At 39.0% G+C, this 17722-nt stretch overlaps 1 protein-coding gene across 3 annotated transcripts in view; it reads right to left on the reverse strand.

Moving 5' to 3' along the window:
• The window catches only part of HPS3 (HPS3 biogenesis of lysosomal organelles complex 2 subunit 1), a 72966-nt gene that overhangs the window by 47597 nt on the left and 7647 nt on the right, over window positions 1-17722 (reverse strand). For 2 of the 3 annotated variants that reach the window (XR_003614986.2, XM_008159004.3), the window contains exons 5-7: window positions 13679-13871; window positions 4043-4124; window positions 625-779 (exon numbers count right to left, since the gene is read on the reverse strand). Coding sequence is in view for 2 of the 3 variants with exons in the window: in XM_008159004.3 (XP_008157226.2) it covers window positions 625-779; window positions 4043-4124; window positions 13679-13871 (430 nt within the window). In the remaining variant the exon portion in view is untranslated. The remainder of the gene's footprint in view (window positions 1-624; window positions 780-4042; window positions 4125-13678; window positions 13872-17722) is intronic. The other variant, XM_054714112.1, reaches the window with a different exon arrangement.

The raw sequence follows: 17722 nt of genomic DNA on the forward strand, positions 1-17722 counted from the left end.
GCCACTGAAAGGTCAAAAAAGAAAAATACGTATTAAGAAACTTATCATTTGGGCTAGCATTAGAGGCCTTGTCTTTCTCTTTAACTACACAGAAAAACATGTGCTTTAACATTTTATCTAAAAACCAGACATTTACTGAAACTATTTTATAGTTCATTTTCTTCTAAAAGTTCTGAGGTCAATTATAAAGGGTATTATGGAAATCACTAAAACCTTATTTTCTCTCTCTAGAAAAAGAACACCATAGAAAAGTCATCTGGTCAATTCAAAGTTTTGATTTAAAAAAAAAAATAGAGTAGCCCTAGCAGATGTGGCTCAGTGGATAGAGCGTTAGCATGCAGACTGAAGGGTCCTGGGTTCGATTCTGATTAAGGGCACATATCTGTGTTGTGGGCTTGATTCCCAATAGGGGGTGTGCAGAAGGCAGCCAATCAATGATTCTCTCTCATCATTGATGTTTCCATCTCTCTCTCCCTCTCCCTTCCTCTCTGAAATCAATAAAAATACGTTTTAAAAAATTAAAAAATAAAATTAAAAAATATAGAGTAAAACACAGACAAAATACACCCATAACAATTCAGTGCAGAAACTCTGGCAGGATTCTCTGGGGAGAGGGATGCTCACAGAAGCCTCCTCGGTGCCTCTCTTTTCTCTGGAATGGCCTCAGGGTCCGCCTTGGTCAGAAGTATGATGTGGTTTTTAAAGTGACAGATGGCTTTCAAGCCTATGAAAAGCTGTATTCTTAAAGCACAGATATCCATACTGACAGGTGGGCAAGCCTAGTAAAGGAAAAATCACAAATTTAACCAAGGAAAAAACATACATGAACTTTAATCTTCAAAAATCCCTCTGTTTATTTGATAAAGTCTCTCCTACCCTACCCCGCTAAAAAAAACTCCTCAAATTCCTATTCTTATCAGAGCAAGAAGGTTATCCTATCAAACTTACATAACCAACTATCTATTTTATATGTGCCTGTCAAAGAGCTACTCTTTCTGAATGAATTCAGAAAGTGGGTGTGCCTGAGGCCCTCACAGCAGTGAGGACTCCCCATGACTCTGGGAGTGCAGCCACTCAGGGAAATCCCACTAACAGCGTGCTGGCTTGGGGGTATGGCCAAACGGAGCTCCAAGGCAAAATAAGATACTACAAAAAGGCATTCCACTGCACAGAGAGTACATAAAATAGTTTCTTAGTAGATGGGTGTGTAGGATGAAAATGCTTGTATGTTCAGATGGCCCCTGACTCTTAGGTGCTTAAGTGTGAACACTGCCTAGAATGCCTGACAGGTTGGGTGTGTCAGGTAAACTGGAGGAAATCTGGATCGGGAGCCAGGCTCCTGTCCCTGTAAGGGAACATTAATTCAATTAGAATGGATAAGAAAGATAACAGAAGAACTCTTTCAGGGAGCTCACAAGACATTCATGTTATAGCAAGGTTATCCATGTTAAGGCTGCCAGGCCCATGCCTCCTCCTGCATTCACACTGTTTGATTTCGAGGTCATCTTCCTTGTCCATTTGTACAGCATGCTTGGGGAAACACCTCCATCTATGTTTTCATCCCCAAGAATAGTAAGGTGGCCCTCGCTAGTGCTGAAGAGCTGGAATCTGAGAGGAATGGGAAAAAAAGGTATGTGCCCTTTGGGCCAAACTCTGAGGCTGTGAAATCTTTCTCACACCCCTCAGCTCCCAAAGCCTGAGTCAGCAAGTGGGCTAAATGCATGATCACGCAGGTGGCATCTGGGATTTCAGAATGGGGGGTGAGGGATGCAAGGAAGGGGGAGCCATGAGGTGTGATCACCATCCCGCCCTGTGTACGCTCCAGAGGACGGGTCTCAAGTGCAGCAGCCCCAACCAGCTACCCGTCTCTCTTCTTTTCTCACTTCCTCTCTTTTGGGTTCCTTCCCTTTGGTTTTTTGAGACTGAGAAGACCTGAAAGTATGATTTATTTTCTTTATTTTCCCTTCTTTTTCTTAAGAGTTTTATTGACATATCATTCACATACGACACAATTCACCCACTTAAAGCATACAACTGAATGGTTTTTAGTATAATAGTGTTTAGCAAACAGATATGTGCAACCAACACCAGTCAATTTTAGAACACTTTTATCATCTCAAAAAACAAACAAACTATGTACCCTTTTGCTATCGTCCCCCTCTCTCTCATCCATCCCAATCCTAAGCAACAACTAATCTACTCTTTTTCTCTACTGGTTTGCCTATTCTGGACTTATATATAAATGAAATCATACAAATATGTGTGTGGTCTTTGGTGACTGGCTTCTTTCAAATTCATCCATGTTATAGTGCTAAAAGGGCCATCTATGTTATAGCAAGGTTCATCCATATTATGGCGCTTCCATGTGTCAGTTTCCATGTGTTCATCCATGTGTCAGTGCTTCATTTCGTTTTATGGCCAAATAATATTCCGTTATATGGATATATCACATTTTGTTCATCCATTCATCAGCTGATGAACATTTGGATTGCTTCCACCTTTTAGTTATTATGAATAATGTTGCTATACACATTTGTGTATAGTGTGTGGACATTTTATGTAGATGTATTTTTTTTCATTTCTCTTGGGCATATACCTAGAAGTTGAATCACTGGGTCACAGGGTAACTCAATGTTTAACTGTTTGAGGAAATATCAGACTTATTTCAAGGTGGCCACACCATGTTATATTCCCTCAAGCAATGTATGAGTGTTCCAATTTCTTAGCATCCTCACCAACATTTGTTATTATCTGACATTTTTATTATCCTACCTCAATCTATTATATATCCCTCACTCTACCATCATTACCTATGTAAGCCTATGTCTTTCTGAGTTTTTTTCTTTTTCCTTAAAGGCATGGTGTGAGGAGAAGAAAGGGGCAAAGAATCTGTCAGCTTTCAATTTTTACTAGGAAAATAACCTTTGTTTTAAAAATAATCTATTTAAAAGGCCACATGTGTAGCTTAACCACAAACAGAAAGACAAGGAAAAGATGCGATTCCGGCTTCCCAAGAGCTGAAGGTAGGCAGCAAGCCTGGTCAGCAACAAAAAAGCTACAGGTTGGGCCACAACAAAAAAAGGAGTTACTAAGAACTCAAATCACATAAAACTCGAGATCACCTATCCTAACCTGGGCAACAGTGATAACAGGAGAGTGCCTCAGACACTTTAGCACTTTGCAGTGCTGGCTTATTAACATAACAATCGTTACTGAGCACTTAGTTTTCCAGGAAAAGGTGTTCCAGATGCCTTTTATAATAGACATAAACTAACCTGTGAAATACAGGCCATCATGATTTTGCTGTTTCCTGCAGCCTATATGTTCACAACAAACATTCATTCAAGCAGCTTATACGTCAGAGGTAATATACCATACGATGAATATCATAAAAATGATCCGTATATTTTTGAGAACAGACATTCAACATCAGAAAACATAGAATTTCATCATAGATGACCTATGTTTATTTTGTAGTCAAGAGCTTTGCACAGAATAAGCATACTAAAAATGAGGTTACTGATCTAACATATCCATTAACTCCTAGATTTAGTCTATAGAAATACAAAAGATTGTTGAAGGCTTATAAAATAACAAAAGAATTATAGGCATATCTGATAACAATATAAAGAAATTATTTTAATGCACTTTATTCAATTTTGTATTTTTGAATATACTAATTTCTAAGCTGAAGTATTAATAGCTACATATAATTGCCACCAATATTTCTGTTAAAAAATAAAATTGTAGTATACTATAGTTGTGAAGTACTCTCTCTGAAGTTACACTATATTCTTTACCAAAGTTTCAAAACTATGTACTAGACTAAATTCTGAGTGAAATGTTTTCAAAATAATCTTAAATACTGTTATCTAAACCATGAATCGAAAATTGCTTACTATTTTACATTCAAAGGTTCTAATTCAATAAACAAGATCTTAAGACCTACTGTTCACCGGCTTACAACCAAGAGTGCATTTACAAGTGTGCATTTATTCCTTTTTGATCTAAGATTGCACTGTCATAATAATGTAGTTCTAACCTTCAGGGTGGAGTCCACATACGGGTCCTCCTCACGAGCTGCTGCCGCACTGCACCGCACTGTGAAACACTGCAGGTTGTTACTGAGGAAGAGGAAAAAGGCCACTGAGCAAAGTGGAGGCAAAAATGTGTCCATAGCTGGGAGAATTTTGCAGGTGAACAGAACTATGGCCAAGGTGGAAGAAGATGCAAGTATCTGTCAAATGCTGATGAGGTAGACTGTTTATCAAGGAGAGTCCTCAAATCCCTATAGAGTATTTTTTAAAACATAACTGGTCCTCTCCTTACTCCTATTGAATCATAATTTCTAGGGGCTGAATCCAGACATGTGTGTCTCCACAGAATTCTACATTTGGCTCTGTTGTACACCCCTAATTAAGGACCAGGGATCTAGGTCAAATAGTCTCATTTTGCAGACAAATGATGCCACCAGGATCAGTCCAAGGTACAGAGAATTCAGTATGAAAGCCAAGATAGAACCCAAATTCTTGACTATTATCTCTATCCCACTCATCTCAGGACGAAATTGAGCTTGGATTATGCTGGACAACACACTTAGATGATGCAAACACAAATCCAGTGGTAGAACAGAAAATCAGAGGCTGTCTGATGGAATCTTCAAGTATTATCAATCCAGCAGCTTGTTTTAAAGATTAGAGCATGGGAAGTTCATGACTGGTCCAAGGCCTCCCTGGCGAATAGAGCGGAATTAGATCCCAGGTCTCCTCACTCCTCACACTCCTCTATCTCTTTCCACAACCCCAGGCTGCTTCTGTGGAAACAACCTAGGGACCCTACAGTGAGTGCACAATAGATGCCTGGTGACTGGTGGATAAGTCAGCACTGCAATACTGACATTAAAAACAGTTAACTTAGAAACTGCTACAAAACCTATCTTGTAGTGAATTCACAGGAATGATTTTTAAAAAACAAACTAAAAAGTGGGAGAAGTGAAAATGAACTCTGATCTGGCCAGCATGGCTCAGTGGTTGAGTGTCGACCTATGAAACAGGAGTTCAATTCCTAGTGAGGGTACATGCCCGGGTTTGCGGGCTCGATGCCCAGTGTGGGGCATGCAGAAGACAGCTGATCAATGATTCTCTCTTATCATTAATATTTCTATCTCTCTCTCCCTCTCCCTTCCTCTGAAATCAATAAAAATATATTTTAAAAAAAGAAAATGAACTCTGTTAAAAAGAAAGGTGAAAGACTAAAGCAAATCTAACAATAATCTGCACAATGTAGGGAAGGGGCATCAGTCAAGGCTCTCTCCATCTGTTTGTTGGGGCTTCCACTTCAGCCTCAGCCCACTGCCATTTCTATCAATTTCCACAAAGTTCTAGGACATGACCTCTAAAGTCATGACAACAGCACCACCACTTAGAAATTTGGAGTAGAGAGCATTCTCAGGAATTAAAATGATTGGAAGGACTTTGAGACAGTGAGGAACAAAACAGCACCCACAGTGGGGCCAGAATGACCAAAGGTCTAATGAAAGTAATGGATTACTGTTAGGGTCTATCTAGAGCAGTGGTTCTCAACCTTTCGAATGCCGCAACCCTTTAATACAGTTCCTCATGTTGTGGTGACCCCCAACCATAAAATTATTTTCGTTGCTACTTCATAACTGTAATTTTGCTACTCTTATGAATCGTAATGTAAATATCTGTGTTTTCCGATGGTCTTAGGCGACCCTGCTGGCGGTTCTCAACCTGTCGTGACCCACAGGTTGAGAACCGCTGGTCTAGAGGTAAAAAGATTGGCTCCTCTGACTCCCCTTCACTTCAGCTGCTGGCTACTGTTGGAGCACAAAGGAGCACCATAAAAAATTAAAGTGAACTGAAATGTGCTGCCTGGAAAGATGTCCAGGACATGCTGCCAATCATGCTGAACAGTGGATATATGATCCACTTCTGTGAAAAACAAATCATAGTACTAGTATTTTTTTTTTTTTTTTAAGCCAAAGGAACATGTTGATGTGGTTGACTCTGAGAAGTAGGGCTCATTTATGCATTGCTGTAAGGGTGAGATTTTACATGATTTCATATTCTTAGATTAAAATCTTCTCTTCTATTGCTTTTCTTTAAGGGTATATAAACATACTGGTCTGCAAAAACATATGACTTACACTTAAAAGGGGGTAGGGGATTTAGAGGGTCCACTCAGTAAATTCTCTGTTCTGTAACATCTGTTCAATGAGATGGAGGAAAGATGGATACTCTTTGCATCAATATTTTGGAAAACAAATTGATATTTTATTCCTTCTTTCACCCTCTATTTGTTTCCTTGGTTTCTGAGCTGCTATAGTTTCCTTGGTTTCTCCACATCCTTGAAGATTCTTCTCTTCCTCTTCTTCCTTCATAAACATGACCTTCACCAGACTTTTATTTATTTTGTTGTTTTTTTATTTTATTTCATTTTTTTTATTAAGGTATTATATGTGAACATATCTTACCATTGCCCCACCCCCACTGCACACACACCCCAGTGTTTTGCATATGTTATGCTTATATGCATGCATCCAAGTCCTTTGGTTGATCTCTTATCTCCCCCTCCTCTCCCTAACCTTCCCGCTGTAATTTGACAGTGTGTTTGATGCTTTACTGCCTCTGTATCTATTTTTTTCTTCATCAGTTTATAATGTTCTTTATTATCCACAAATGACTGAGATCATGTGGTATTTTTCATTCATTGACTGGCTTATTTCACTTAGCATAATGCTCTCCAGTTCCATCCAGGTTGCTACAAATGGTAAGAATTCCTTCTTTTTTATGGCAGCATAGTATTCCATTGTGTAGATGTACCATAGTTTTCTGATCCAGTCATCTGCTGACAGGCACCTAGGCTGTTTCCAAATCTTAGCTATTTTAAATTGTGCTGCTATGAACACAGGGGTGCATATATCCTTTCTTATTGGTATTTCTAGTTTCTTAGGATATATTCCTAGGAGTGGGATTACTGGGTCAAATGGGAGTTCCATTTTTAGTTTTTTTAAGGAAACTCCATACTGTTCTCCACAGTGGCTGCACCAGTCTGCATTCCCGCCAGCAGTGCACAAGGGTTCCTTTTTCTCCGCATCCTTGCCAACACTTGTCATTTGTTGATTTGTTGATGATAGCCATTCTGACAGGTGTGAGATAGTACCCCATGGTCATTTTGATTGGTATCTCTCGGATAATTAGTGACTTTGAGCATGTTTTCATGTGTCTCTTGGGCTTCCTTCTGTCTTCTTTCAAAAAGTATCTATTTAGGTCCGTTGCCGATTTTTTTATTGGATCATTTAGCTTCCTTTTATTAAGTTGTATAAGCTGCCTGTAGATGTTGGAGATTACACCTTTATCAGTGATAACATTTGCAAATATGTTCTCCCATACAGTGGGCTTTCTTGTTGTTTTGTTGATGGTTTCTTTTGCTGTGAAAAAACTTTTTATTTTGATGTAGTCCCATTTGTTTATTTTCTCTTTAGCTTCCATTGCCCTAGGAGCAGTATCAGTGAAGATGTTCTTTCGGCATATGTCTGAGATTTTGCTGTCTGTGGATTCCTCTAGTATTTTTATGGGTTCCCATCTTATGTTTAAGTCCTGTATCAATTTTGAGTTTATTTTTGTGTATGGTATAAGTTGGTGGTCTAGTTTCATTTTTTTTGCATGTATCTGTCCAATTTTCCCAACACCATTTGTTGAAGAGACTGTCTTGACTCCATTGTATGTTCATGCCTTCTTTGTCAAATATTAATTGAGCATAGTGGATTGGGTCGATATCTGGGTTCTGTATTCTATTCCATTGGTCTATATGTCTGTTCTTGTGCCAGTACCAGGCTGTTTTGAGAACAGTGGCTTTGTAATACAGCTTGAAATCTAGTATTGAGATCCCACCTACTTTATTCTTCTTTCTCAGGATTACTGTGGCTATTCGGAGTTTTATTTTTTTATTCCAGATGAATTTTTGGAGAGTTCTTTCTAGGTCTGTGAAATATGCCATTGGTATTTTAATGGGGAGTGCATTGAATCTATAGATTGCTTTGGGTAGTATGGACATTTTAATGATGTTGATTCTACTAATCCATGAACATGGTATGTTCTTCCATCTGTTTACCTCTTCCTCTTAATCTCTTTTTTCAGTGTCCTGTAGTTTTCTGCGTATAGGTCTTTTACCTCCTTGGTTAAGTTTACTCTTAGGTATCTTAATTTTTTTTGGTGTGATGGTAAATGGGATTGCTTTTTTAGTCTCTCTTTCTGTAAGTTCACTATTGGTGTATAGAAATGCCATAGATTACTTGGCATTAATTTTGTATTCTGCTACATTGCTGACTTCATTTATTAAGTCAATTAGATTTTTATGGAGTCTTTCGGGTTTTTTATGTACAATATCATGTCATCTGCAAATAAGGACAGCTTTACTTCTTCTTTTCCAATTTGGATGCCTTTTATTTCTTCTTCTTGTCTAACTGCAATGGCTAATACTTCCAGTACTATGTCAAACAGGAGTGGTGAAAGTGGGCATCCCTGTCTTGTTCCTGTTCTTAGGGGAAATGGTTTTAGTTTTTGCCCATTCAGTATGATGTTAGCTGTGGGTTTATCATATATAGCTTTTATTATGTTGAGGTATGATGACTCTATTCCCACCTTGTTGAAAGTTTTTATCAAGAAAGGGTGTTGGATTTTGTCAAATGCTTTTTCTGCATCAACTGATATGACTATGTGATTTTTATCTCTCAATTTGTTTATGTGATGTATCACGTTTATTGATTTGTGGATATTGTACCATCCTTGCATTCCTGGGATAAATCCTTCTTGGTCGTGGTGTATGATCTTTCTGATGTACTGCTGGATCCGATTTGCTAAAATTTTGTTGAGGATTTTGGCATCTATGTTCATGAGGGATATTGGCCTGTAATTCTCTTTCATTGTGTTGTCTTTATCTGGTTTTGGTGTTAGGGTGATGCTGGCTTCATAGAAGGCGCTTGGAAGTGTTCCTTCCTCTTGAATTTTTTGGAATAGTCTGAGGAAGATAGGTTTTAGTTCTTCCTTGAATGTTTGGTAAAACTCCCCTGTGAAGCCGTCTGGCCCCGGGCTTTTGTTTGCCTGAAGCTTTTCGATGACTGCTTCAATTTCTTCCATACTTATTGGCCTATTGAGATGGTTAGATTCTTCCTGATTGAGTTTTGGAAGGTTATATTTTTCTAAGAATATGTCCATTTACTCCAGGTTGTCCAGTTTGTTGGAACAGAGATGTTCATAGTATTTTTTAACAAACCTTTGTATTTCTGTGGGGTCTGTTTTTATTTCACCTCTTCCATTTCTGATTTTGTTTATTTGGGTCCTCTCTCTTTGCTTCTTGGTGAGCCTGGCTAGAGGTTCATCAATCTTGTTTATCCTTTCAAAGAACCAGCTTTTGGTTTTGTTGATCTTTTGTATTGTTTCTTTGGTCTCTATGTCGTTTAATTCTGTTCCGATCTTTATTATTTCCTTCCTTCTGCTTACACTGGGATTTTCTTGTTGCTCTCTTTCTAACTCTTTGAGTTGTAGGATTAGGTAATTTATTACCATTGTTTCTTGTTTTTTGCAGTAGGCTTGTAGAGCTATGAACTTCCCTCTCAAAACTGCTTTCGCTGTGTCCCACAGATTTTGCATTGTTGTGTTTTCATTGTCATTTGTTGCCATGATGTTTTTTTATTTCTTCCTTGATCTCTCTGGTAACCCAGTCATTGTTTAATAGCATGCTGTTTAGTCTCCATGTGTTTGATTTTTTTGGATTGTATTTATTGTAGTTGATTTCCAGTTTTATGCCACTGTGATCTGAGAAGATGCTTGATATGATTTCTATCTTCTTGACTTTGAAGAGACTTTGCCTGTGACCCAACATATGGTCTATCTTTGAAAATTACCCATGTGCACTTGAGAAGAATGTATATTCTGTGGCTTTGGGGTGAAATGTTCTGAAGATGTCAATTCCATCTGGTCTAGTGAGTCATTTAGGACTGATGTTTCTTTGCTGATTTTTTGTCTAGAGGATTTGTCCAATGGTGATAGTAGGGAATTAAAGTCCCCTACTATGATTGTATTGCTGTCAATCTCTCCCTTGATATCCTCCAGGAGTTTTTTTATTTGGGTGCTCCTGTATTGGGTGTGTATATGTTTACCAGAGTTATTTCTTCTTGTTGGATTGCTCCCTTTAGTATTATGAAGTGGTCTTCCTTATCTCTTATTATGTCCTTCACTTTGAGATCTAATTTGTCAGTAATAAGTATTGCTACCCCATCTTTTTTTTTTCATTTCCATTCACCTGAAAAACCTTTTTCCATCTCTTCACCCTCAGTCTGTGTGTGTCTTTTTTTTCTGAGGTGGGTTTCTTGCAGACAGCAGATATATGGGTCTTGTTTTCTTATCCAATCCATTACCCTATGTCTTTTGATTGGGGCATTTAATCCATTTACATTTAAAGTTATTATTGATAGGTACTTATTTGTCACCATTTTTATTCTTTACCCCTGTGTTCCTTCTTTGCTTCCTATTTCTTTTTTTTTTACAGCAGACCCTTTACCATTACTTGCATTGCTGGTTTGGTGGTAATAAATTCCCTTAGTCTTTTTTTTGGTCTGTGAAGCTCCTGATTTCACCTTCAATTTTGATTGCTAGCCTTGCTGGGTACAGTATTCTTGGATTCAGATCCTTCCTTTACATGACTTTGTATATTTCATTCCATTCCCTTCTGGCCTGATGAGTTTCTGTTGAGAAATCAGTTGCTAGTCTGATGGGGGTTCCTTTGTATGTAACTTTCTGTCTCTCTCTGGCCGCTTTTAAGATTCTTACTTTGTCGTTGGTGTTTGCCAATTTAATTATAATGTGCCTTGGCGTCTGTCTTTTGGGTTCATTTTGCTTGGGACTCTGTGAGCTTCTTGGATTTGTGTGGGTTTTTTCTTCCCTATATCAGGGAAGCTTTCTGTCATTATTTCTTCAAACAGGTTTTCTAATTCTTGCTCAGTTTCCTCTCCTTCTGGAACCCCTATTATGCGGATGTTGTTTTCCGTGTTGTCCCAAAGTTCCCTTAGGCTCTCTTCCTGCTTTTTAATTTTTTTTCTAGAAGCTGCTCTACTTGAGTATTTTTTCCCACCTTGTCTTCTAGCTCACTGATGCGGTCCTCTGCTTCTTCTAGTCTACTCTTGATGATGCTTTCTATTGAGTTCTTTACAGCAGCGATGTCATGTTTCATTTCTTCTTGGTTCTTCTTCATTTCCTCTTGGTTCTTACTCATATTGTTGAATTTCTCTTCCATTCTTTTCAGCCACCTTATGACTATTTCTCTCAATTCTTTCTCTGACAGGTTGCTTGCCTCCATTTCGTTTACTTCCTTTTCTGGTGATGCCTGCTTTTCTTTCATATGAGGGCTGTTTCTTTGTCTCCCCATGGTCTCTCTTCTCCGGATGTCTGGTTATGTAGTTCCCTCTCTCCTTATCCCAGGTGAAATCTGACCTTTCTGTGGTGGAGTGTAGAGCTCCTCTGAATCTGCGTGTTTGCACCAATTGGGGACCAGTGTTCTGGGGTTCGCAGCTATTCGGCGGGAGCCGCAGTTGTAGATTTTCAGGCTTCCGATAACATCCACTTTCCCCTTCAAGATGGCACGGTCTCCACGTCCTAGCCGGTGGCTCTGGGAGGGAACCCAGCAGCAGGGGGGGCTGCCCGGTCATGGGAACCCTATCCAGCAGTCCCCCACCTTCTCCTGGAGTATAGCTGTCCCTTAAGTTGCCAAAAAACACTCCCCATGCGATCCTCAGCCATTCTTTCTTTCTGCTCTGGGACAAGGCTCGAGACATGTCTGTCTATTTCACCACCATTTTTTTGGTCCCTCCTTCACCAGACTTTTAGTTAGACTGCTTTTCTCTGCTACACACTCTTGGAGCTATGCTCACTACTTAAATAATCAGCTCTTTTTTTTATCATAATAAAACATCTAAGTTTTTCTCTCTTCCCTAATCTTTAGTCCTATGTATCCAAAAGCATACTTAACATTTCTTCTTTATATTCCCTAACCACCTCCAACTCAAATGTGTAAAACAAATTTCTCTTTTACCCCACACTACACCAGCCTCCATTCTTTCATAAAAGTAGGTTTAAAACTCATGGGGTTTTCAAGCCTCCTCCTTCCATCTGAAACCAAGTATTTTAATTCTCTTACTGAAACTTCTCCCATCCGTTCTTCTTTCTCTTCTCACTGCTACTGCCCTACCCAAATTCAGCCCTTCATTATCCTTACCTGAACCACTTCAATAGCTTATTTATCTATGTTCAATCCAACCTCCATAATGGCCACTATTAATTTTCCTAAAGCAATGCTCTGACCACATCACTTTCTTTGGTCAAAACCTTAAAAAATCCTTAGTTTAATTTTCAAAGCCCTGAGTTACATCACTACACAACACTTTGGAAATTGAAAAGACTAGCTACTTCCACAATGTTCATTTAAGAAACACACAATAGCATTTCTCCTTATACCAGAGAGTGGGGGAAGAAGGGAGCACTCACACTAGGAGTAGGCATCAAATCCCCAGGTGGGTCTTGTGCTGTTTGAAATATATTCTAGCACCTGCTGGAGATTCTGATACCACCACTCAGTTGAAAAAAAAAATAGAAATAAAAAGTTACTATCCTTTTAAAAAAAAATAATTTAATTAACAATATAATAAATTATTGGTTGCTCCTGCAAAACTGTATAACATACTCTTTGTTTATAGTCTTCCCTCCATAATTCCCTTCTCTTTCAATCTTGATCTGTCAAATTCTAACTAGCTCTCAGGCCACACTTCAAACATAAAAACTTGCCCATATGACTTAGCCAAAGTAATTTCTCTCCTCCCAGTGCCTACCACTTTCATGAAGTCTTAAGACATTTTTCACAAAATCTCCTAGTGTTTGTGCCCTGGTTATGTATCTCTGGCCCCCTCTATTTTGTTGCTTTAGAAAGCAGATGGTGTACCTTATTCATAGTTGCTCGACCAGAAGGCACAAATGTAAGTGCCTTGCACATAATCTAAGCTTAAAAAAACAGGAAATAAAACCAAAAGCATCACTTACAGTTGAGATAAAAGGAAATGAGGTCAAAGTCCTGCTCAGAACCCCACTTTAGATGCCAGCAAACCAGGATAAGGCAACTCAAAAGACACCTGCCACCAATTAGAAACATGACCTTGACCAATCTCAACTTCTGGACTACTTCCCCATCTGCACCAATGAAAGGTACAATCAGATAGTGTTTCTGGCCCCTTCATAGTTTTAAATCATTATGGAATAATTCAACTCATACAGAAAAGATATAGTAGCACTGAAAAAAAAATTAGGACAAGAAATCTAGAGATACCCTGACTGGCCCCACTGACTTTTCATTAGAATTCCCTATAAAAATCTTCCTCATGAAGAACCTCCTTCTTTCTTACAAAGATCCCCATCCAGTCTCAGAAAATTAAAAAAGGCAAAACCAGAACACTTACACTAAAAAGGCAGGTATGGGCCATCAAAAGGCAGATATATACATTAATTTTCAGAGCTACATATTGGTTCACTCAATTCTCATTTAGATTTGGAAAGCACCTCAAGAATTTACAGAAATATAAGTGACTCAAAGGCCAGCAACTATAACATACCTTGTGATGACATGCAAAAATTGTGATGTGAGTACTGCCTGTTGAGACTTCTCGGGATATTGGTAAACTGACATTAATTCAACCGATTTGACCACCAGGTAGAGATAGCCCACATGAGGCAATGAGAAAAAACAAAAGAGACTCAGCAACTCCTTTTCCTGAGACACATTTTTTCTCTCAGAAGTAAGAGAATCTGTATGAAAAAGAAAAAACAAACGAACAATAAAACCAGCAAATAAAGGGAAGCAATATTTTTACTTTTCTAGGCAAAAAAGTCTATTAGTAGATAAGCAAAGAGCTTTTTAGGGGAAGTTGCTCTTTATAGAAGAATGCCAGTAAGAAATTAAAAAGGAGTGATATAATTAGAGTATCACAATGTTGTAACTCCTAATAAATGAACAGAGCTAGGTAATAATCATTAATGGCTATTGATATTACAAAAAGAGTCAACCAGATTCTATGTACCTTTCAACAGAACTCAACACTACTTGTGTTACATAATAATAATAATTATTATTATTATGATCAAGACTAAGTCTAGACTAGCACTGTCAACAGAAATGTGCAATTTAAAGCTTCCCAGAAATCACATTTACAAAGTAAAAGCAGGCAAAATACATTTAATGTCACATTAACCAATATAATCAAAACATTATCATTTCAACAAGCAATCAACAAAAATGTAATGAAGTATTTAATATTCTTTTTTTTTGTACTAAGTCTTCAAGATCTAGTGTAAATTTTATACTTACAGTATACTTCAATTTAGACTCATGACATTTCAAGTGCTCAATAGCAACATGTCACTAATGGCTACCATAATGAAAAGTGTAGCTTTAGACAGAACTACGAAGCCTAGCCAATTGTGGCTCAGTGGTTGAGGATGGGCCCATGAACCAGGAGATCATGGTCTGACTCCTGGTCAGGACACATGTCCCAGTTGTGGGCTTGATCCCCAGTAGGAGGTGTGCAGGAGGCAGGCCGATCAATATTTCTCTCATCGACGCTTCTATCTCTCTATCCCTCTCCCTTCCTCTCTCTAAAATCATTAATAAATAAAAAAAAGATAGAACTACCAAGTCACAGGGAAATACAGGAAAATGTTTAATGACACTATGGGGAGTTAACTAGCAAAATTCAGATTGTGGGAAATTCTACAGTTACCAGTCCAGTTTCTTGCTAAATAAATTGCAAAGAAAAGGAAAAGAGGGAGGAAGGGACAGCCTACATATTAAAAGAGACTTTAGCTCTAGCTGGTTTGTCTCAGTGGATAGAGTATTGGCCCTCAGACTGAAGGATCCCGGGTCTGATTCCGGTCAAAGGCATGTTACCTCATTTGCAGGCTCATTCCCCACCTCTTTTCGGGCGTGTGAGGGAAGCAACCAATCGAGGCAACCAATTGATGTGTCTTTCTCATATCGATGTTTCTCTCTCTCTGTCTCGCCCCCTCCCTTCCACTCTCTCTAAAAATCAGTGGAAAAATATCCTCAGGTGAGGCTTAACAACAACAACAACAACAAAGAGAGTGGAAGACAAGACATTTTAAAGACATAGCAACCAATTGTGATATATGAACCAAACAAATGAATCTGATCCAAACAAATGAATTAAAGAAAAAAATTTTAGACAATTAGAGGAATCTGAACACTGACTGGATATTTGATGATATCAATGAAATTTTTAAAATGCGAAATGAGCCTGGCTAGTGTGGTTCAGTAGCTGAACTTCGATCCATGAACCAGGAGGTCTCAGTTTGATTCTTGGTCAGGGCACATGTCCAGGTTGCAGGTTGGATCCTCAGTGGAGGGTGTGCAAAAGGCAATCAATCAAGTTGATTTTTTCTTATCACTGATGTTTCTATCTCTTTCTCCCTTCTCCTCTACCTCTAAAAATCAATAAAAACATATTTAAAAAAATAAAAATGTGAAATGGTACTTTGGGTTTGTTTAAATAAAAGAATCCTTTTCTTTTAGAAATACATGCAGAAATATTTATGAATGGAATGCTATAAACTCTAGAATTTGCATCAAAATAATCTGGCAGGGAGTAATCACAAGACAAAACTATTGAAGCTGTGTGATGGGTTCATTGTACTATTTTCTCTATATCTATGTGCTTGAAATTTTTCATAATCAAAGTTTTTTTTTAAGTTGGCTCTGATTGATACTCTTCAAAGACACCCATTGATAACAGAAGAAAGTCAAATTCTGCATTCTCCATAACTGGCCCAGAACAACCTGTCCATTTATTTCTAACTCCTTTCTTACACACATCTGTGCTCTAGTCAGACAGAATTGCTCGTTAATCTCCAAATGCTTTTATACCTTGTACATGTTGGTTCCTCTTATGTAATATCTCATTAAAATCTCCATCTCCTAAAAGTTCTACTCATCCCTTAAGGCCCAGCTCAAATATGTACTACCCTTCCATTTGCCTATTAAACATTCATCACATACCTACTAAGTGCCACTGTTCGCGGTTCGGAGGATACAACAGTGCACAAGACAAGCTAACTGCATTCATTCTAGTAATGGGAACTGGAGTAGAGACTAAACAAACTGGGTAGTTTGTGGAGATAGAATAGTTTAAATTGAGAGTTCAGGGAAGTCCTCTGTGGTGAGTTGACACTTGAGCTGTGAGGCATGAAAGATCTGGAGAAAGTACAACCTCAGCACTTGAAGACTAAGTAACAAGCCTTACACAAGAGTGCACTTGGCCTATCTGAGGATGAGAGAAAGGCCATATGGATGAGAATAGTAAGCAGGGTGAGAGGGACAAGATAAGCCCATAATCAGGGTCATGTAGGAATTTGGGATTTTATCCCAAGTGCTATGGGAAGCCACTGAATAGAGTTTACCCTCCAACATGGCTATGGGCCCTGTCTTGTCTCCAGCCTGGGCTCCCAACCCCCTCTACCTTGCTTGACTCTCCATGGTCTTGCTTCTCTCAGTTCCTCAAACAAGATTTGCCCTCCACCACGCTTTTGCTGCTTCTTCTGCATCCTATCCCCAAATCAGCACCATTTCACTCTTTAGATCTTTCTCAAGAAGCCTTCTCTGACCACCAGATGAGGTTAGGATTTTTTTTTATAGGCTTTCAAGACAGGTTTTGTTTTGACCCCTTCCCCCACCAGCCCCACCGCCAACGGAGCGCTCATTTCAGCATGTAACTATGTTCTGCTTTTTTGTGTGTGTGTGTGATTATTTGACTAATAATCATCTATCTCCCCCATGAGACCATAAGCTCCATGAGTGTAAATACTTTGCCTACTTTTGCTTATTATTAGTTCCCTAGTATTCAGCAACATACCCAGCACAGTAAGTATTCAATAAATGTTTACTAAAAACAAATAAAAAAAATAAATTAAGGTATAAACACATTTAATCAGAACAATATTTATACCTTTCTCTAGGCAACATCTAAAAATGTTAAACAGGAGAGAAACCAATATGGCGGCATAGGTAAACACCTAAACTGCTGCCTTGCACAACAATTTCAAAACTACAACTAAAAGACAAAATGGACATCATCCAGAACCACAGGAAAGCTGCCTGAGTGGAAATTCTACAACTAGAAGGAAAGAGAAAAGCACACTGAGACTCAGAGGAGCTGCAAAAGGCTGAGGTACAGAGATGCGAGCGCAGAGAGGACTGGCGGCTGAGTGCGCGGCTGGCTTTCTCAAGCGGGAGGGAGATGGAAGCTCCTGACTGCGCTGAACTCCAGGTCTGGGCGAGACTTTGGGAACCTAGACTCATTCAGGGGGAATTTGGACTGTCAGGAAAAGAGAAAAGCACACTGAGATTCAGGGGAGCTGCAGAAGGCAGAGGTCTGAAGGCACATGCGTGCAGAGAGGACTGACTACTGAGTGCACGGCTGGCTTTCTCAAACGGGAGGGAGATGGAAACTCCCGACTGCGCTGAACTCCAGTTCCGGGTGAGACTCTGGGAACCCAAACTCATTTGGGGAGAAACTGGACTGTCTGGCAGCGGACGAAACTCCAGGGCGGCTTTCTCTCAGAGGTGCTTGCAGCAATTACCACAGGAC

The sequence above is a fragment of the Eptesicus fuscus genome, chromosome 3 (genome assembly GCF_027574615.1).
Source record: "Eptesicus fuscus isolate TK198812 chromosome 3, DD_ASM_mEF_20220401, whole genome shotgun sequence".
NCBI classification, from domain to species: domain Eukaryota; kingdom Metazoa; phylum Chordata; class Mammalia; order Chiroptera; family Vespertilionidae; genus Eptesicus; species Eptesicus fuscus.